This window comes from Martes martes (genome assembly GCF_963455335.1).
Source record: "Martes martes genome assembly, chromosome: 16".
Lineage (NCBI taxonomy): Eukaryota > Metazoa > Chordata > Mammalia > Carnivora > Mustelidae > Martes > Martes martes.
Window position 1 is genome coordinate 24,395,943 of NC_137904.1, and position 23,126 is coordinate 24,419,068.

Below are 23,126 nucleotides of genomic sequence, written 5' to 3' on the forward strand. Positions count from 1 at the left end.
AGCATGTTTTTACCTATTGATTTTATCTAGTAAATTAGCCACTTTACACTTGTAATTTAAACAGCTTCCTCCCTGGCATGCTTCTCTTTTCCCAAGTTCCTTTACTCAATAAAATATTTTGGCTTAATACACTTATAGTTCACTCTTATCTGGTCATCAGTAATTGTTTCTCAGGATTATTTATCTCACACATTCAAATAGAGAAGTTTGCTATACCATACATTTTGAAGTTATTTAGTCTAAAAAATTAGAGCCAAAGAACATGGCAATTATATTTTACTAAGTAAATAAAATGCAAAGTTATTCTTAGTTGACTTTTTGTGATACCAAGTACTTAATTTTTTTAGAAAATTGAAAATTTCAATCCAAGTTAATTGGAGGTTAATTTTAGATAATGGCTACTGAAATGTCACTTAACTAGACATTTAAAAGGTTGTTTTGGAAAATGCATTACAATAAATTGTTTAAAAATTATTTGTTCTAAATATCTTCTAGAAATTAGAACTTTATTTGACTTTTTGTTTTAAGTTTTCTACTTCCTCTGGTAGAAGATTAATGGCCTCCAGTAATAGAAATCGATAGAAAATTAATATTCACTTCCACTTTAATTTCCAAATCCAGTTTACCAGCCATCTGCAATTTAATTTTCTGTGCATGAGAACTGAAAGAAAATGAAACTAAATTATTCTTTTGAATGAAGACAAAATTTGATTGGTACTCTGAAAATGTTCCCAACATTTAGAAGTTATTTTACTTCTTAGCTCTACTTAGTAACTGATTCTAAGAGCAACATACTGTATTACTGAAAGTTATTTCATAAAAGCTATAACTAGACTTTTGGTCCAAGGACACCTATGATAAGAATTTAATCTTTATTTCCTATTATTCTCTGGAAGTTCAGTATGCATTTGATTTGCAAAATCATTCTTAAGCTGTTTATATTTATATATGTGTGAAATTTTGTATGTGTATACGTACATATATGTGCGTATACATACACATACAAAGTTTCATATGTATATAAATATATGTATATAGATATGTATATAATTGTACATAGTGGCTGAAGGAGAGCTTTCTGGCTGATCTTCTTACCAGAAAAAAATAACAGATTTAATATGAAATAATTTTTTAGAATAATAAAATTTTATGATTTAGATGATCCTTAAGGTGACTCTTACCCCTCTTCAACCTGGTGAGTGAATAGTCAGTCGGACAACAAATGTGAAAATATTGAGCTCTCCTACAAGCTGCCAGGCATAGTAACACTGGAGAAGCATGACGAACTAAACAGAGAAGGCGCTTTCTCTCATAGAATTGCCAGTCTTTCAGCTTTTGCTTAAAACTTCTAGTAAAGAGCTCATTACAGGTGGCCATCAAGGCTGGAAACGCAGAAATTCATAATATACATGGTTTAAAGGTGACATCAGGATTTGGATGTTTTGGAATGTTGGAGGGGACTGTTGGAGGGGACTATCTTATATGTTGTAGGATGCTTCGCAGCATTTCTAGCCTCTATTCATTACATGTCAGCAGTAGCAGTCCTGCTAGTCCAAAAATGTCTCCAGACATTTCCAGTTTCCCCTGGGAACAACTGCCCTCAATTGAGAGCCATTGTATTACAGGACGTGCTCAGTGGGTTGTCCTCCTTTGCATTGCTTCGGAAGATTCCATGTTTCTGATAAACCTGAGCCTTTGTCTTGCTGCAGAAGTAGCAGTCACGGAGTTCAATATGTAAGAAGCCTTTATAAACCACCCTGTATTTTGGAGGTGGATGTATTTCCTGGAAAGAGCAACTTGAAGGTTTTTCTTTAACCAACTTGGACTCATCTCCCTGTCACTCCCATTCATCATTGACCCTCTCTCTCTTATTCTGAAGCTCCATAGAACACTTCTGATTCTTCCATTAAGAGAGCCCTGCAAATACTTAAGTGAAGTTATCCTGTACTCCTAAGGCTTCTTTTTATTTTTATATGATTTAGCATTGGGAGGGATTTTAGTATTTGAGCTTTTTTTAAAAGCTTGCAGGGTATGTGTGTGTGTACTGTTTGATCTGCACAAATAATGTTTAATGAGTGACAGATAGTCACATGATGAGTGAATAGTTCACATTCATTTCAGTGTCTGTCCGGTTCTTCAGCTGTCTTCCCTCACTTGTGCATTAGCTTGATCAAAGCAGGAGCTCTGTCTGGCTTGTCCGACACTGGGTTCCTGGCCCCGAGAATAGTATCTGGCACATAGTAGGCATTTAGCACATATTTGTTGAATGAGTGAATGAATTTCTTTCTTGATTTGCTTTTAAAACCCTCCTCTGATTTGCTTCTCTTTTGGAAAGAATTCAATCTAATACTTTTTTTTTTCAATTAAAATAACATATTAAGATCTGATTTTCACGTTCCAGATGTGGTATAGTTAAAGAATGGCATTAACCTGCTGTGCCTGCATACCATGTTTCTACTAATATACTTTAAGATTGCATTATTATCTTGGATTGAGTTCTTTGGCATTTAAACTTTTTAGTCTTTCCATATTAACATTGAGCCATAGCTTCTCCGTTTTATACTTTTGCAGTATTTTTAAAAGTTTGAAATACTTTTTTTTTTTTTTAGCACTAATCCTTTACTGTTTTAAAATAAGGTAGCCGATTAACAATAGATATATGCATTTTCACAAATATGGGTAATTTATGCACATTTTGCTTCTTTTTTTTTTTTTTTTCACATTTTGCTTCTTAAGGAGATCCTGGCTCAGCAAATGATTTTATATGCCTGTAATTTAGTCACAGTCTTAAATAAGTTAACAGATGGTTTAGGCCCTTAAGAGGCAGCTGAATATTCTGATTAATGAATTTGTTCCTGGGCATGACCACTTCTTTTATTTGGCCAAAGAGCATGTACCAGCTTGGGTTCTTAATCTGTAGTATGGAAGGCCAGTCAGTAAATTAATGAGTGGATGACTTTCTTACATTTCTGGTTAAGAAATACATTTCTTCTTCAGCTTGTTGTTCCTGATTTTTTATAACCCCCTACTGGTCATTAATAGAAAGATACTTGAGTTGAAAACTTTATTCAACCATTTCAAGTCCTTACTCTGTATTAGGCAGCAGTGCTGAAATAAAATTTGTATGCTGATACCTGAGATTAAGAGATGACATAATTGAACTATTAACTTTTGAAAACGATTACTGACTAAGATAGCTATTACGTCTGTTAATTGTTCTCAGATCTTTCTTCTGGTGTAATGGCTGTATCAGGGAAGAGCAGATATGCTAAGTTACAACTTAGTAAATTTGTTTCATGAAAGTTGATCTCTTTGATCTAAGGTATTACCGTGACTAAAATGAAAAAAGAATAGAATTTAATGGGAGCAAACAGTAAAACTAGAATTTATTAAATACATTTGGTAAGATATTTGCAATGGGATTATAAATACAAAAGCATACAGTATTTGTTAAGTCTTGTGTTTCTTTTCTGGAGTGACATTCTTGAACATTAATGTGTATGTTAGATAGCCGTTTTCCCCTTTGAAGACCAAAACCCTTCAGCGTTCTTGGGCAGACTAACATATGCATCTTACACTTACGGATTGAGAATTATGGCTGTGTGTTACAGATATGCATCTCCACTTTTTAACCTTGAAAGACAACCCATTTACTTAGACACTTTTATTATGGGTGCATAGATGCTGGATAGCCTTGATCTGTGTATATACAGTTTCTCCAAAGAAGCCATACAGATGCCCAGCAGGCATGTGCTCAACATCGCTAACATCAAGGGAGTACAATTAAAACCGCATTGATATTTAACCTCACACTAGTCAGAATAATTAGAACAAAAACAAGAAATAACAAGTGTTGGCAGAATGTGGAGAAAAGGGAACCCTTGTGCATTGTTGGTCAGAATGTAAATTGGTGCAGACACAATGGAAAACAATGTGGAGGTTTTTCAAAAAATTAAAAATAGAGGTACTATACAATCCAACAGCTCTACTCCTAGGTATTTATCTGAAGAAAGCAAGAGCACTAATTTGAAAAGACATGTGTGTTCATTGAAGCATTATTTACAATAGCAAGATATGGAGGCAACCTAAGTGTCCATCAGTAGACGACTGGATAAGTAGATATGGTTTATATACACATTGGAATATTACTCAGCCATAAAAAAGAATGAAGTCTTGCCATTTGCAACAATATGGATGGACCTTGGGGGTATTACACTAAGTGAAATAAGTCAGAGAAAGACAAATACTGTATTTTTCACTTATACGTGGAATCTAAAAAAAACAGAAACAAACTGAAAGATACAGAGAACAAACTGATGGTTGCCAGAAGGAGGGGTAGTCGGAGTGGGGGTCAACAAAACTGGTGAAGGGGATTAAGATGTACTTTCTTTCAGTTATAAGACTTTGGAATGTAATGCATAGCATAGGAAATATAATCAGTAATGTAACCACTTTGTATGGTGACAGATTGTAACTAGATTTACTGTGACCGTTTTGGAATGTATATAAAAAGTTCCTATGTTGTACACCTAAAACTAAAAACATTAATAAATAAAGGCATATGTGTCAGAACTTGGTATTTTTATGCCCTTTTAAAGGAGAGGGTGAAATAATTTATAACAATAGGAAGAGGTGGTTTTGTGTCCAGAAGGTAACTGTTGGATTTTTGGTGGAATAGCTTTCATAATTATGGTATCAGCACAGCGTCTATCATAGATACTCTCTGTAATTGAAGCACATTTTTCATGACTTGTCTTTGTCAAAGAGTTCTTTCTCTGTTTTATTAATGTTCTTCAGGCAAAATACGTGCATTCTATAACTTGAGAGAGGTGGGATGCCATTGAAGGAAAAAGCAAAACTTAAAATTAAACTTAAATTACAGAGATTGCCAATGTAGCATATTTCATCAAGTCTAAGAAACACTTATTCTTAGTCTTCAACCTCTCTGAAATTGAGACTACATTTTATTTGTCTGGTGTCTTAAGAGTTGATGGTAGATTTTCATTTCTTGTGGCGCATTAACAATGCATCTTACTAAAATTAATGTAGATTGTATGAAATATTTGTTGTATATTTGTATGGGACAAATGTTTGTTAAATGAATAGTTCAGTGTATGTATCTGTGAGAGCTGTAGACTAAATATTTTATCCCTAATGTTTTACACATTTTGGAAAATTGTTCTTTTACTTAGGAGTCAACTTGATAGTAGAGTGTTTAGTATTTTTAATAAATTTATTAGATACATTATAAGTAAGAATAATATAAATGTTGCAAAAATAGTTGTCATTTGTTTTTTAAGCTTAATAATATTAACTTCATACTTACTTTTGGATGCTTGTACTCATACCACACATATGGTGGTATAAAATGTTTGTTTTTTAAAACAAAGCTTTTTTATAATGGATTTATTTTTCAAAGTTAGATAGCTATTATCTTGAATTTGATGTCTGATTTTTACAAAGTGATGACATGTTTTTGTTTTTATTTTTAGAGTCTTACATTTAAAGAAAAAGTAACAAGCCTTAAATTTAAAGAGAAACCTACAGACCTGGAGACAAGAAGCTATAAGTATCTTCTCTTGTCCATGGTAAAACTCATTCATGCAGATCCAAAGCTCCTGCTTTGTGTAAGTATTTTTTATGAAAGACCTTGAAATTACTATACTAACTTAATTTGGTTTAAGTGAAATGCCAAGACCTTGGAGACGATTATTAGCTAAAAGAACACTCCTGATCCTTCCTGATGATGCTTGAAACCTAAGACATCTTTTAAGAAATCTAACTTACAGAGAAGTTACATTTCTCTAATACTACTATAATTAGATTTCTTACCTTTCTTCTTAATTTTCCCTAACATATTTTCGTGAGGTCTTCTTTCTTTGCCTGGTTACCAGGTTTATATTAGTTAGACATTATCCTGGGGGGGGGGGGTGGAGGTAATGAAGCCAACATAAATCCAAGTCTTTTCTCATGTTCACAGTTGGTTTTTAAATCTCCAGTTGTGCTTGCCAGACCATTTAGCTTTTTTATTTCCCTTTTTTCTGTCATCAACCCATTATCACTGGCTTTGCCTACAAATACTATCTTGGAAGGAGAAGAGGGTACAGGTGTTTTGTGGTTAGCACTTAATTATTGTCATAACTCTGCCTTTGCAGCTTCAGGTGGGATTTGATTCCTGAGGGCAACACTGTGATACACAGAGTAGTTAAGAACAACCAGATGTAAATGAGTGCTAGTTATATTAAGTGATTAAAAGCATAGGTTCTGGAGATAGACCAGCGACGTGATTTGGGTCACTTAACCTCTCTGTGTCTTCCTTTTCTCGTAATGATGATAATAGTACCTGTTTCAGATTGTTAAGAAGCTTGAGATGGTACACTCATGCTTTTGGAAACAGTGTTTAATAAATGCATAATAAGCACCAAATAAATGTCAACTATTATTAATAAAAGACAGTTGACATTGAGGCACCTGGGTGGCTCAGTCGTTAAGCATCTGCCTTCAGCTCAGATCATGATCCTAGGGTTCTGGGATCGAGCCCCTCAGTGGGAAGCCTGCTTCTCCCTGTCCCACTCCCCTTGCTTGTGCTCCCTCTGTCACTGTCTCCGTCAAATAAATAAATAAAATCTAAAAAACAAAACAAAAACAGTTGATCATTAATATTAATGTTATTAATATCCCAAATATGACAGTTTTGTATTGTGAAGGACAGGATAACCTGCTAAACCTTTGTTGAAGTTTCTCCAGTCCCTGGAGAACAGCATCCAGAAAAATTTCTTACTGCTTTGTTTAGCAGTAGGTTTTATAAGTGCTGATGATGTGCTTTCAAATTACTGTATATAGGGGTTAACTTGATGTCCATATTTTCAAGAGTTCTGTGAACCCCTTGAATTTTAAAAAATGTGTACATGAGTATTTTTTCTTCAGAGAAACAAAAGGGGAGAGAGACACAGAATTCCTAAAGGGATTAGTGATGCCAAAGGAAGGCCTATGATATTTTGAATTCTTTAAAGAAGCCCATCCAAATTTGGAAGTTTCATAGAATAAGTCGTTAGAATCTGACGTGGAAAATTCTGTAAAGTCTTACCAGTGAGACTATGAAAGTAATCAAATCCCCTTTTCTCCTCACATTTTTGTAGCACAAGTTATTTTCAGTGGGATTTCATCATGCATTTCATGTAATATATCACATTGCTCTGCAGGACTATATGTCAGAGTAAAGAATGCACCAGAGCCACTGGTGCCTTCAGTGTTAAGTATTTCATTAGTCAAAGCAAAAGAATTTAAACAAAACTTGGTATTTTCCAAGGTTGAAATTTAGCCAGAAGTCATTTAATATTGAAATTATTTTCTTTGCTGCCATCTAGTGGTGAAGCAACTTTTCTCAGCGTAACCAAAGGTAAGTTAAAATAGTGATTCACTGTAAATACTTAATTATTTCCTGTTTACATGAAGAATTCTAAATCGTAGTAAATACAAGAAACATAAGACTAACTGTTAAATGATGTCAGTCATGGTATTTTTAAGGTCACGTGATTTTATTGTCTACCATCTCTACCACTTCTGCCCTCATGCATACTGCTCTCATTCTGTCAGGCCTCCTCATGGCCCAGCTTGTACCCTCTTGTCCCTTCTGTAAACATTTCTTTGCACTGAAGTTAAAGTTCTGGTGATGTCTTAAAAAAACAAATCTTATCATGCCTCTTGCCCAGCTTACAACCTTTTAGTTGAATTTACTCTTGGAATAAAGATCAAACTCCAGATAGACCTGCAGGGGCATGCAAAATCTGACTCCCACCTACCTCTTCTGCCACATCTAGCATCCTCTTTTTCTCTTTTTTTACTATAATCATGATGGTCTGTCTTTATTCTAACTTGCTTATCCCATTCCTTCATACCTTCTCTTGCTGTTCCTTTGGCCTATGATATGCTTCCCTTTCCTCTTTCTATGCATAATCCCGGCTCATTTGGAGCTGCTCTCATTACCCTAGGGAGCCTCCCTGACTGGGCCACGTACGTGTGCAGTTCTGCTCTCATTTGCAGTTTTATAGTTGTTAGTCTGGTGATTTTATTGATGTCTGTCTTTCCCACCAGACTACATGTTCCAAGAGGGTAGGAAACACATCTTTTTAACTTGCCATGTCTTTGGTGTCCAGTAAATGTTACTGAGTTATGTGTGAATGAATCTAAATTTTATAAAGTAGGCTAATAGTTTTGAATTACAGAAATTCTGGGATGAGAGTTTTTCTTAATCATTAAAATGGGAAAGAATTGGGGCGCCTGGGTGGCTCAGTTGGTTGGGCCACTGCCTTCGGCTCGGGTCATGGTCCTGGGGTCCTGGGATTGAGCCCCGCGTCGGGCTTTCTGCTCAGCCGGGAGCCTGCTTTCCTTCTTCTCTCTCTGCCTGCCTCTCTGCCTACTTGTGATCTCTTGCTCTCTCTCTGTCAAATAAATAAATAAAATCTTAAAAAAAAAATAAAATGGGAAGGAATTCACAGTTAGCAAAATAAAAAGGGGGCACAAGTTGCATTGGTCTCACTTAAGTGAACCATATAGGGGCGCCTGGGTGTCTTAGTTGGTTGAGCATCTCTGACTCTTGATTTCAGCTCAGGTCATGATCTCGGGGTTGTAAGATAGAGCCCTGGCCTGCATTAGGCTCTGTGCTCAACAGGGAGTCTGCTTGAGAGTCTCTCTCTCCCTCCCCCTCTGTCTCCCACCCCCACTCTCTCTCTAAGATAAATAAATCTTAAAAAAAAAAGAACCATATATTCTTGAAGTATAAATAGATGCTTCCAAGCTACAGGAAGCATTTTAGTCTCTTTAGGTAGACTGTTTGCATTTATATGCACCACTGATTTGCTTTGCTTAGTACACAGTGTTTCTCAACAATGAAAAAGACTGAAGGACAGGCATCTGGAGGTGTGGATTCTAGCCTTGGATGTATTGGGGCAGATGTTTTACACTAGACAAGAGGTCTGCATGGGGTGATCATGCAGCACATGTTCTTTGCCTTCAATCAGTTCCAAACCAGAGGTGTATCATTTAGCCAGTATACTGTTAGTGAAAAAAAATTTTTTTTTACCTACTCCTTTTATTGATATGATTTCTTAATTAAGAAATTAATTAATTCCTAGCTTTTGTTTTCATTAAGGTTTTCTCTAGACATCGTTCACATGAAGGAACACTTAGATGTAGATTAAGTGAGTTCTTAACAAAAACAATTTGGACTTTAAAAAAAAGTTCCACAATTACTGTATTTTATTGAGCTGTGATTTACATACCATAAAATTCACTGTTTTAAAGTGTACTATTCACTGGTCTTTAGTATATTTACAAGATTGTGCAGCATCACCACTATGTAATTCTAGAATATTTTCATCACTCTAAAAAGTCTAGTGTACCCATTAGTAGATATTCTCCATTCTCTTTTCTCTCTAGCTCCTGTCAGGTAACAGATACAGTTTTTTAAATGAACTTGCTTTTTTCTTTGCAGAATCCAAGAAAACAGGGGCCTGAGACCCAAGGCAGTACAGCGGAGTTAATAACAGGGCTTGTTCAGCTGGTCCCTCAGTCCCACATGCCAGAGATTGCTCAGGAAGCAATGGAGGTGAGGGGAGATGAATTCTAGGCTCTTGAAGGAAAGGTGGTAACTATGTACATTCTAAATGTTTCCTTTGTGTGTGGTTTCTATGAGTGATAGAAGTCATTTCTGAACATCTGTTTGTCAGAGATGGCATTTCTAGCAATGGAATGTTTGTGTCTGTATGCTGTTCTATGAACTCTATGGAGAAAGAAGGGGTTTACTTTATTTATATCTCATGTGGCAGAAACATTGTGCAAATTCTGATAATACAAAACCTCAAAATTTTCTGATTGCAGTTGACTTTTTGGAGTTCTAAAAATATATATTGAATTTTAAATAGGGATCTAATTCATATACGATAAAGTTTAATCTTTTAAAGTGTACAGTTCAGGGGCACCTGGGTGGCTCAGTGGGTTAAGCCTCTGCCTTCGGCTCAGGTCATGATCTCAGGGTCCTGGGATCGAGCCCCGCATCGGGCTCTCTGCTAAGTGGGGAGCCTGCTTGCCCCTCTCTCTCTGCCTGCCTCTCTGCCTACTTGTGATCTCTCTCTGTGTCAAATAAATAAATAAAATCTTTAAAAAAAAAAAAAGTGTACAGTTCAGGGTTTTTCAGTATATTCACAAGGTTATGCAGCCATCACTGTCTAACCCTGAAACATTTTGTCACCCCATAATGAAACCCTGCCATTCTCCATTTCTTTCCACCCCAGCCACTGGCCAACACTAATCTATTTCCTGTCTTTGTAGATTCGTTTATTGTAGCCAATTCATATAAATGGGATCATAAAATATGTGGCTTTTGTTTCTGGCTTCTTTCATTTAACATGTTTTCAAGGTTCATCCATATTGTAGCATGTAACAATACTTGTTTGTTTTTTATTGCCAAATAATGTTCTAGTGCATGCATATATGACATTTTGTTTATTCATCTGTTGATGGACATTTAGTATTGTTTCTGGTTTTTTGGCTATTATGAATAATACTGCTATGAAAATTTGTATAAAAGTTTTTGTGTGGATGTATTTCTTAGGTATATATACCTACCAGTGGAATTGGTGGGTCTTACGGTAGCTGTCTAACTTTTAAAATGACCAACCTGTTTTCCAAAGTGACTGTATCTTTTTCTCTTCCCATCAGCAGTGTATGTGGGTTCTATTTCTCCATTCTTGCCAACGCTTGTCATTGTCTGTCTGTTGGGTTATAGCTATCCTTGTGGGTGTGAATACAGTTGACTTAAAAATTTTTTTATATTGATTGCTAAATATGATTTTATGAAGTTTTAGAAATAGAGTGTTATAAAATTTAAATCAATTTTATTGAGGTATAATTTACATATAATAGAAATCATAGAAGATTTAGAATATTTCTGGTCACCCTGGGATGTTCTCCTGTATCTTGTGCCCCAACTCCCTGTCTCAAAATACCACTGGTCTGATTTCTATCATAAATTAGTTTTGCCAGTTCTGAAAGTTCATATGAATGAAATCTTACACTATGTATGTCTTTTCATCTGGCCTCCTTTACTCACAAGTTTTTGAGCTTCATCCATATATTACATATGTTAATTCCTTTTTTTTTATTGTTGATACGTATTCTGTTGTTAATTAAATCACAGTTTATTCACCTGTTAGTAGTCAGTTAGGTGAACATATCCATCATTGTTGAAAGTTGTCTCATGCTCCTTTGTACTCCCTTCCTTCCTCTCTTCTTCCTGCCTTGCTCCCTTGCTTCCTCTGCAACCATCAATCTGCTTTCTGTTATTGCAGGCTAACTTGCATTTTATATAAGTGGAATTAATAAAGTGTACTCTTTGTGTCTGTCTTCTTTAACTCTGCATACTTATTAATTCGTCTATGTTACTGCACGTATATTGCTGTATAGTGTTCCATTATGTGGCCATAGCACAGTTTGTGTATCCATTTACTTGTTTAGATAGATATTTGTGTTGTTTCTAGTTTTTGGCTATTACAAATAAAACTAGGAATGTGTATGTACAAATTTGCACATATGTCTACACATAGGCTTTCATTTCTCTTGGCTGAATACTGAAGAGTGCAAAAATCTTACTATGTGGCCTTTAGGAGAGACACAGCTTAAATATAAAGACACTGTGGGGTCGATATTTCAAGGATATTTCAACCACACAAACATGTACTCAGAAAAGCTGGAGTAATACACAAATACAGATTTTAAAGCAGGAAGCACTACTGGAGATGAAGTGGGACATCTCATTATTACAAAGGTGCCCAGTCTACCGAGAAAATAAAACTCTGTATGAACTTAAAAACAAAGCTTAAAATAAATAAAAATACATGAAGTAAAAGTATAGACAAGTCCAGTTTTAGTGGCATACTTGAGCATACTTTTCTCAAGGTCTGGTAGAATAAACAAGCCAAAAAAAGAAAAAAATAGGATAGAAGATTTGAACGTGTTTATCAGATAGGAACTATTTGACTACAGAGAACATTGCACTCAGTGAATACTTTCTTTTCAAGTATGCATGGAACATTCAATATATCCTGAGCATTAAGTAAGTATCAACAAATTCTACAGGATTGAAATCATTCAGAATTTTTTTGCTACTACAGTGTAATTAAGCTAGAAATCAGTAATAAAAAACTATATGAAATAAATGATTATATCATGTTTTTATTCATACTCTGATAAATTAGTACAACCACTGTTAAAAATTGTTTTGCGGTATCTACAAAGTAAACGTATGACCTAGCAATTCTTTTCTTAGGTATGTATCCAATAGAAATGCATATGTGTGTTTACCAAAAGAAACATACAAAAAATATTAATAGTAGTATAATTTGTAATAGCACTCATCCCCCCCCCCCCAAAAAAGACTAGAAACAACTCAAGTATATCAACAGTAGTAGATAAATAATTTTGGTTATATTTATTCCATTGACTAAAACAGTGAAAAAAGAATGAGCTGCTCCTGCTAAATGCAGAGCATGGATGAATCAGTATCACAAGTGTAATGTTCAGTGAGAACAGCCAGACACAAAAGAGAACATACTATATGATTCCCTATATATAAATAACAAACAGATAGTAATAGTCTATGGTGGTAGAAGTCAGTTCAGTGGCTACCCTTGTCAAGCACTAATGATTAAAGGGAATATGAAAAGGGCTTCTAGGCACTGACAGTGTTGATCTGGGTAATGGTTACATGGAGTTATGTACATTTGTAAAAATTCTTTGAGCTATATACTTGAAAGATATGCTACTTTATTGTTTGTACTATGTGTTGCATTTTACCAAAAATGTCTTAGAATTCATTGTTTCACTCATTGCTTTTATTTGTGTACTGTTCAACCTATAAATTGCATTCTTTTTGGAAGGCTGTTTAACAGTATTTAGCAGAAATTGGGAAATATCCCCTTTTTTTGTCCAAATGATTCCATTCCTGTAATTTTTTTTCATCCTGTGAATACAATTCTAAAGGGAAAGGTACACACACATGCGCGCACACACACATGCTTATTGCTCTGACTTACAATGAGAGAATATTAGAGAATTCAAAATATTCACTAGAAAGAAAACAGGTTAATATTTAGTGACAGAATGATATTTCAACTTGGTGAATTAAACATCCATTAATACATGCAGATCACAGGGCACCTGAGTGGCTCATTTGGTTAAGCATCTGCCTTTGGCTCAGGTCAAAGGGGCTCCTAGTCCTGGGATCGAGCCCCACATTGGGCTCCTTGCTCAGTGGACAGCCTGCTTCTCCTTCTCCCTCTGCCTGCTGCTCCCCCTGCTTGTACTTGCTCTGTCTTGCTATCTCTTTCTGTCAATGAATAAATGAAATCTTCGAAAAAAACCCATGCAGATCACATGGCAGTATGAAAGAATGTTTATGAAATGTCAAATGACTCTACTGTGTTTGCAGCTTTGTTAAAATATATGTGAAGGGGCACCTGGGTGGCTCAGTTGGTTAAGCGACTGCCTTCGGCTCCCGTCATGATCCTGGAGTCCCAGGATCGTGTCCCACATCGGGCTCCCAGCTCAGTGGGGAGTCTGCTTCTCCCTCTGACTCTCCCCTCTCTCGAGCCCTCTCTCTCATTCTCTCTCTCTCAAATAAATAAATAAAACCTTAAAAAATATATGTGGAAAATAAATGGAAGGGAACATTACAAGGAAAGCAATCATATTAAGGCAGGGAAAAGGCAAACACATTGTCTTTATGTTAAAAAAGTGTTTTTTCAAACATAGAGAATTTGCTACTTAAAGGTAAATTGTACTGTTTTTATGCAATAGTGACAGTTGAATATAAATTTGTGTTGTTTTCTTCTTGGCATGAGAGCTACCAACTATAATTTTTGAAGATTCTCACAATGAATTGAAGTTTTCATGATATATTAAAAGTAATTACAATAAAAGTGTTTGAAATAAGATAGTATAGGTCTGGTCTTTATATCATTTGTAAGGTTTAGCATTATAAAGTGGTCTAAGTTTAGACATTTATATATCTTTTCCTAATATAAGGCAGATTATCAGTGCAAATATTAGCATTTTATGCACTTGATTTACCGTTAAGAGAATAAGAAATCAGTTCTCATTATTTGTTCCAAATAGCATTTAAAGGGGAGTAAAGCATCACCAAATATATTGACCAAGGACCGAGAAGAATATATACAGCTCAGCAGTGTCCTTCTGGGGCATCACCGTGGAATTGGAGTTAGGATAGGGCAGGTTTCAGGGAAGAGTCTAGTTTTACACTTTTTACGTTGACGGTTTTAAATAGTGATTTTGCATGTTGTATATTTTAAGTAAATTATTTAATTCCTGTTAATGTTTTATAAACCAAATTCCAACTTCAATTCTGTTGTCAATTGGAATATTTTAGAATGAATAATCTGCTATGCAGTGCGAACCTGTTTTGCTCCCCTCTCTCTCTTGTTTTTGGAAATAATTGATCTTTAATGTTCCAAAAGAATTTGTGATGAGCAAGATAACTTCTACTTTGTCTTTTGGGTTTGAAGTAAAATACTGTTGTGCGCATTAATTTTGGTGAGCTCTCCTTATTTAGGGATTAATTTTTTTATTCTATTGGGTTCTTTGACACAGACAGAAATTACTTAGTTTGTGTCTTTTTTTTTTTTTTTAAAGATTTTATTTATCTATTTGACAGATGGAGATCACAAGTAGGCAGAGAAGCAGGCAGAGAGAGATGAGGAACCAGGCTACCCGTCGAGCAGAAAGCCTGATGCGGGGCTCGATCCCAGGACTCTGGGACCATGACCAGAGCTGAAGGCAGAGGCCTTAACCCACTGAGCTACCCAGGCGCCCCTACTTAGTTTGTGTCTTAAAGCAGTTTTTACATGTATCTATTGCTCCTCCGAATTCATCAGTCATTTAACTGTATCCCTGTATGCCATTTAAAGTAGGAATGATAAGAATGAAAATTATTTGATTCTACATTTATTATTTCCTAGAGATTTGGGTTCTTCAGAGTTTTTCTCTTTTGCTTTATACTGTGTGTTAGAGCTACAATTAAATAACTGGATTTGTTAGCAGTTATAAGATAAATACTCCAGTGTTACATCTACCAAAAAACTTTTGGTTAACTCTTCTCTCTCTTTTTTTAAAAATTCAGGCTCTGCTGGTTCTTCATCAGTTAGACAGCATTGATTTATGGAATCCTGATGCTCCAGTGGAAACATTCTGGGAAATTAGGTATATGTACTTTTATTTTTAAATTCAATTTAAAATTTTATTTTGTATTTATTTTTTGTGTTTAGATATTAACTCCCTAGTACTTGCTTTATTGTAAAACTTTATTTATAGAGGTTTTACGATTTTTTATTTTATTATGCTAAATTTTATTACCCAACCGTAAGTACTGTTACTTGGTGTATTCTCTTCTGTTTCAGATTTCTGTGTAGTTACAACTGTTCTAAATTGTTGATTACAATTATAAGCTTAGAGTGTTAAAATTTTGTAATGTTAATAGTTTGTTTTTAAGATTATGGTCTTTTTATTAATTTCCTATGATACCAGTGATTTTGATAGGTGAATTAATGGTGAACATCTGCCTTAGTAGGTAAAAATATTTGTAGAATTTTATAGTTTATTTCCTGCTTATATAAATTATTATCTTTTAAAGAGTTCAAAGGCAGCATATTGAGAAAAAATGGGAATGTGTAAGTTTCCAGTTTTGTCATTATCTATCCTCATAGAAGTGGGTGCACTAAGTCACCTGGCAGCTGAGTTAAATCCTAAACACATAGAAAGTGTTCTCTGATAGTAATGTAATATGAATCACATATGTGATTTAAAATTTTCTAGTTGCCACATTACAGAGAATAAACAGGTAATATTAATTTTAATAATATTTTAACCCCAGTACATATATCTAGAAGTTATTTTAATATGTAATCAGTATAAAAGTTACTGAGATGTTTTATATTATTTTTTCCATCAAGTCTTCAAATTTTGGTTGCATTTCACACTTATAGCACATCTCTGTTTGGGCAAGTTGCATTTCCTGTGCTCAGTAGCCACATGTAGCTGACTAGTTGCTGCTGTTTTGGACGTTGTGGCCGTAGAGTAGGGATCAGCAAATTTTTTCTCTAAAAGTTTGGGTCGTAAATATTGTAGGGTTGGTGGGCGATACAGTCTCTGTCAGAACTATTCAGTTCCACTGTTAGAGCATGAAAGCAGCCAGAGACGATATGTAAGTGAATGATATGGCCATGTTCCACTAACGCTTTATTTACAAAAGCAAATAAGGACTAGATTTGGCCTATAGGCAGTTGTTTGCAGATCCCTGCTGTAGAGAACTGGGTTTATACACAGTCTTTGCTGTACATGTCTTCTGTCATTTCTTCTTGAGTCTTGTGCAGAGATGGGACGTGTGGTTGAAACAATTGGGAGTTTGGGGGGTTAGAGGATTTAGAATTATTTGCTTTTTTTTAATGTAGTCTGTAATGTAATGTAGACTTACTCGCTTTGATTATCCTGCTGTTAATATTTTGATAACCATTTCTCTAAAACAAATCCTAATTTCTCTAAACTTGTATCCGTTATGAGAGAATGTCATTCTTATGTACTGACTAGCTCTTTGTGTGTGAGGTTATTTATTGACGATACTGATAATGAACTTTATGTTTTTGCAGCTCTCAAATGCTTTTTTACATCTGCAAGAAATTAACTAGCCATCAAATGCTTAGTAGCACAGAAATTCTCAAATGGTTGCGGGAAATTTTGATCTGCAGGAATAAATTTCTTCTTAAAAATAAGGTAAGCAAAAGGACATCTTTAGGGGCGCCTGGGTGGCTCAGTGGGTTAAGCCTCTGCCTTCGGCTCGGGTCATGATCCCAGGGTCCTGGGATCGAGCCCCGCATCGGGCTTTCTGCTCATCGGTGAGCCTGCTTCCTCCTCTCTCTCTCTGCCTTCCTCTCTCCCTCTGCCTGCCTCTCTCCCTACTTGTGATCTCTGTCTGCCAAATAAATAAATAAAATATTTTTAAAAAAAGAGGACATCTGTAAAATTTAAGAATATTTGGGGTAATGGGAATAGATTAAGGAAATGTATATTATCCAAATTACGTCCTGCTTTAGCTCTTCCTGCCTGCAGAGTCTTCAAGGGAAATACTTGTGCCAGAGGATGATGGATGACAAGTCAACATTTTAAAAATTATTCTGAGCCTTCATCCTTTAAGTTGCAATCCTGATAAATTCTGGTTGAGTTAAGCAGGACTCTATGGGGTCTCGGTCTAGGAGGAGTTGGGCTGCTATAACCAAATTAGGTTGAGAAACATACTCCATCTTAAGTTTGTGCATAAGACTTGACTCTTATGGCTTAGGCTAGTCCAGAGAATGTTAATGTATCAAACTGAAGGGAAGAGGTTGAGGGTGTTTAATCTAAGTTTGTTTATATTCCTGCCATAACAGTTTCATCTCTTCGAATATCTGAGTATTCTTCTCTAGGGTTGAGTGAAAAGTTTTGATTCCTACTGTTAAAACTAGGGACAGGGTTTTAAGGGATTGGAGAAGAGCCTTTCATTTCTTTTAACATAAAGTTTCTATAGTCAGTTAAAATTTTTTTCTATTACGTCATAATTTTTGAGTACTTGATCCAATGAGTTTTTATCCATTTCTAGAATCATAGCTACAAAAAAACTTAAACGTATTAAAGATGTGCTTTTCAGTGTACCATGCAGCTTGTTAAATTTTTTGTTTTCAAATGGACTAATGGTGAGTTGGTATCTGGGTGGACTTGTCTGTGGTTTAATTCTCCAGAGTATAAGCATTAGTAACCCAGTAATCAATCTGGAGGAGTCTGGTCAGTAAAGTTACCCTTGCAGCGTACTTGGCATACACACCAGTGTTAATTACTGGTCCATAGAAACTTAATCTCAAAAGAGTTAACTTCCAGTTATCCTGACATGGCACAGGATAAAATCTTCTGGGAGAAAATATTTGTCATTTGTACTGAGAAGTACATTATATTTTTCATATGGTAGATTTACATTATTGATGTTTTACTTCTGTCCATGTTAGATCTAGAAATGTTAATTTTGCATTTCTGTAATCTGTTGTTTCTGATGCTTTGAAGGGTGAAAAGCTAAGAGGAATTTCAAAGACATTGAACAAACATTACTTGTACCACTGGGTTTCTAGTGCATAATCTCAAGGTGTGAGGGGTAGGAATTGGGAATGGGAGGTTTTCCAGGATAGTCTCAAACAGGAAGACAGCTCGTGTTATGTGTTTATTTTTCTTGGTTATCAGTGCTTCAGAAAGGCTTACTTATTTTTTTCTTTTTAGCAGGCAGATAGAAGTTCCTGTCACTTTCTCTTCCTTTATGGGGTAGGATGTGATGTTCCTTCCAGTGGAACTACTAGTCAGATGTCCATGAATCATGAAGAATTACTACCTTCTTGTACTCCTGGAGCCTCTCTTCGGAAGGGAAAAGGAAATTCATCCATGGTAAGCAGCTTCTTTCGTAGACCAAACCTTTTTTTTTTTTTTTTAAATGGTATCTTTACTGTTAAAAACACTTATTTCTGGCATTTAGTGTGCAGCTCTCAATCTAAAGAGTACATTCTTCAATCCTTATCAGTGGAGATGAATATTAGTTTGCTTTTTTCATGGGAAGATCAGCAGTATGCATTCACAGCCTTGTTGTAGGGTCGTTAGGTTAGTTTTCCTGATCGTTGCTGTTGTGCACTCTGCAGGAATCTTGATTATATTGATATTCCATGGAAGATTTTGCTGGTCCACCTTACCAATGGCATTATATTGTTAGACTTGAAAGCCAAAGCTTTTTTATCCCTAATTTTCAGTATAACCTTCTGTTGAGGACAAAATAGCAATTAAGCAGTACAGGGTTTACTACTGTCTGTGTTAACGGTGGAATTTATATTCATTTTGTAAATGAGGATTTCTTTTGGGAATGTGTAATCCAGAATCAAGTATACCTTCCACAACAATATTTAGTTCTTGTTTGTGCCCTCGTTTTAGTCCTTGTTCCAGTGTACTTTATTTCTTCCCTCCAGTAGGTAGATAGAATTTCTTATTATTTCCTTTGTCATTTATAATTGAGTTGGAAGTGCGTTGCATTTTTCATTCATTAGAGTTATGCTGTGGGTGCTTTACTTGTGTTTGTGTTGGCTTAATCTGCATTCCTAGAATCTGGAATAGGATAATACCTATTTGATTTGAAATTGGGCAGATAATATCGAGATGTTTGTCCAAATAATCTCATCTCTCATTCATACAAGATATTTAGGGATTTAAAAATTGCTGTCATGATTGCAGGAAAGCTTTTGTGGGGTATTGTATGCAGGCATACATGGTACACAGTGCGTTGCATTGTTGGATTTTGTAAATAAAATTGCCTAGGTTGCCAACATAATGCCTCCCATCCCCACCATCCCAGGATAGTGCAGCAGGGTGCAGCGGCACCCCGCCAATCTGCCGACAGGCTCAGACTAAACTCGAAGTGGCCCTGTACATGTTCCTGTGGAGCCCTGACACTGAAGCTGTTCTGGTGGCCATGTCCTGTTTCCGCCACCTTTGCGAGGAAGCGGATATCCGATGTGGGGTGGACGAGGTGTCGGTGCACAACTTCTTGCCCAACTATAACACATTTATGGAATTTGCCTCTGTCAGCAATATGATGTCAACAGGTAAATGTGGATAATGTTCCCTGCCCCCCACTCTGTTTGCCTTGAATCGTAAGAGATCTGATTGTGCTAGGAATGTAGGAACTACTTTGTAAACTTACAGGTTCATTCAAATAGCTAACCTGAAATCCTTTTCTACACAAGATAGGGTGAAAGTAAATAGCATTTGAAATAAATTGTTGACTTCTCACTGAGGTTTTAATATGCAGTACATTTGTTTAAAAACTGGCAGTGTAAATTGCTGTCAGTTACAAATTTTATAATTTATGGTGGCTGAACTATATATAGTGAAGTTTAAACACTGGCACTTAGTTGGAGGAAACATAGGTGGGAATAGCTATTTTATGCGGTGGACATTGTAGAGTCCAAGTTAATTACCTTTCCTGTGAAGCTGACAAAAGGAAGTGTTCATCTTTATCATTGGAAGCATTCATTCCCCTCCTCCTCCTCTGCCTTATGGGTTGGGCTTGCGGGGTGCTCCCTTGGCAAGCAGGGCTGTAAGTGCAATAAGTTGATTTGCTGTTGTCTTTGCTTAGGAAGAGCAGCACTTCAGAAAAGAGTGATGGCACTACTAAGGCGCATTGAGCATCCCACTGCAGGAAACACTGAGGTATGCTCTTAGCAACAGAAACAGCCCTCCCAGGCCCCCACCCTCAAATGTAGAAGCCTCATGTCATGTGTGTGTGACCAGAATAGCTTTTGAAGCATACCTAAGATATGTACCTATTACAAGTAGGATGTTAAAATATGTACCAAGTTTGTATACTATACATACATATATACGTATATATGTATATATATAACATCTACCTGCTGATTAATTTTTAGTTCTAGGTTTAGAGTTGTTTTCAGTGGTAATTGCCTTCATTTTAGGCTTGGGAAGATACGCATGCAAAGTGGGAACAAGCTACAAAACTAATCCTCAACTACCCGAAAGCTAAAATGGAAGATGGCCAGGTGAGTTTGTAAAGTTGATTTTTGTCTTTTAATCGATCTGTTAGACATATGTATTTCACTTCAATAATCTTTTGGGTCACTGTTAGTGTATTGTGTGTCTAGTTGTCGTAAGACTGTTATGTAGTTGTGGTTCATCTAAAACAACACCGTTATGGTAGCCACTAGTCACATGTGGCTATTTAAATTTGATTGGAAATTTAAATTCATTAAAATTAAATACAGTTAAAATAAAGTTTCTCAGTCATACAGTAGCTATATTTCAAGGACTCCTTAGCCACATGTGGCAATTTGCTACTGTACTGGACAGCACAGATATTGCCATTTTTGCAGAAATACTGGCCAGCACGAGCTAGAGATGATTTATGGTAGAGACCGTTCCTTTACCCTTTTTCCTTCTCTTTCTCCATCCAAGTAGTTCATAGAATTTTCAGGAAAGGGATGACAAAGGTAGAGAAAATAAATTAAAATTCGAACAATACATTTTTATTATTTTATTAGGTATTCTAATTAAAGGATCTGGTGGGCAGAAGATTGAATCCATAGGTTAAGTGAAATTTAAAAATTTGGACATTCCATTCAACTATTTTCATCTGTTACCCCAGAAATTAATAATTAATTGGTATTTGTGTATAATTGATTTGTAATGGCCATATATTGCTCTCATTATTTTATTTTATTTTTTAAAAGATTTTATTTATTTGTCAGAGAGAGAGAAAGAAAGAGCACAAGCAGGAGGAGTGGCAGGCAGAGGAAGAAGCAGGCTCCCTGCTGAACAGAGAACCCAATTTGGGAGTCAGTCCCAGAACCCAAGGATCATGACCTGAGCCAAAGGCAGATCCCTTAACCGACTGAATCATCCAGGCATCCCTATTCCTCTCATTATAATTAGGTGTTTCAGAAAAACTGGTTACCCTCCCATTGCTTTTTTCTTGTCATGCTTAATTAGAACAAGGAAAAAAAAGTTATGTTTTTGTAAAGCAAAAATATGTACCTAATGTCATTTGGAGAGGACATGTGGCCTTAGGATGAAAGCTTTTTTTGGGGGGTGGATAACTGTTTTATTGAGATATAATTTACATACCATTCAGTTCACCTATTTAAAATGTACTGTTACTTTCTGCCACCTTTCTGTGCTGCTTTAATGGTATACGTGAACATCCTGGCAGATGATTTCAAGAGCATCGATAGTGCTGAAAAGAGAGGCAGACTCAGGTTCTCATTAGGCAATGTTCCACAGTCATCATCTGGTTTCTGACTGTGATGATGAAGCATGATTACATGGTGAATTTGAAGTCATTGATGATCACAGAGCTGGGAAGATTTGTTGTGAACCTCACAGGCAGGTGTTAAACAAGTGTGGAGTGATCAGTCCTAGATTTGATTTACAACTCAAAATCTAGAAGAACGGCAGAAAAATCTTGTCCCAACCTGCTAGCTTGGTTGCATTGTACTGATACCAACAACCTCAGCTGGCATCATGGACCATGAAGCAAGACAAAAACAAAGTATATTCACGAAGTTGTACAACCATCACCCTAGTTTAAAAAAACCCCATACCCATGAGCTATCATTCCCTAATCTCCCTCCCCACCCCCCCACCCCCTGCCCCCTGACCCTAGGGAACCACCCGTCTGCTTTTTGTAGATTTGCCTGTTCTGGGCATTTCACCTAATACGACTTTTTTTTCACTTGGCATAGTGTTTGCAAGGTTTGTTCATGTGAGTCAAAGCATTTTAAAAGAAGTTTGATATTCTGGGTTGGTATATTAATCTATGACAAAAAATATATTAGTGGCTCTTAAAAAACGTACATGGTAATCTTGGGTTTGGACTTTATTTTTTTACTGGAATATAACATACATATAAAAACTTGTATAAATCTAAGTGACAGTTCACAATAGTAGGGGGTGAACATACCTGTGCAACCAGCACCCACATCAAGAAATAAATCAACACTGGGGTACCTTGGGTGCCTCAGTTGATTTAGCGTCTGCCTTCACCTCAGGTCATGATCCCAACTTCCTGGGATTGAGCCTCAAATTGGGCTCCCTGCTCAGCGGGGATCCTGCCTCTCCCTCTCCTTCTGCCCTTCTCCCTGCTCATGTGTGCTCTCTTTCTCTTTCTCTGTCAAATAAGTAAATAAAATCTTTAAAAGAAAATAAAAAGGAATAGATCATTACCAGCACATGGAAACCTTCATTGTGCCCCTCTTCTAATAACTAGCAACCCAAGAGTAACCATTATGCTGACTACTACTAAATACAATAGTTTTCGTGTTTGTAAACTTGATATAAATTGAGTGCAAGAGACACAGTTATCTTATATCTGGCTTCTTTGACTCAATATTGTGAGACTCATGCACACTCTTCCATACCACTGTTGCTCATTCACTGTTACTGCTCTAGGTGTTTCATTCAACATGTAGTCCACCATGTAATTTTCC

At 36.0% G+C, this 23,126-nt stretch overlaps 1 protein-coding gene across 1 annotated transcript in view; it reads left to right on the forward strand.

Annotated features, from left to right (window-relative positions):
* The window catches only part of NF1 (neurofibromin 1), a 261,002-nt gene that overhangs the window by 92,851 nt on the left and 145,025 nt on the right, over positions 1-23,126 (forward strand). Inside the window, exons 13-20 of the mRNA XM_080825306.1 lie at positions 5,493-5,627; positions 9,494-9,607; positions 15,194-15,273; positions 16,716-16,839; positions 18,367-18,528; positions 19,481-19,730; positions 20,264-20,337; positions 20,601-20,684. Coding sequence (XP_080681432.1) covers positions 5,493-5,627; positions 9,494-9,607; positions 15,194-15,273; positions 16,716-16,839; positions 18,367-18,528; positions 19,481-19,730; positions 20,264-20,337; positions 20,601-20,684 — 1,023 coding nt within the window. The remainder of the gene's footprint in view (positions 1-5,492; positions 5,628-9,493; positions 9,608-15,193; positions 15,274-16,715; positions 16,840-18,366; positions 18,529-19,480; positions 19,731-20,263; positions 20,338-20,600; positions 20,685-23,126) is intronic.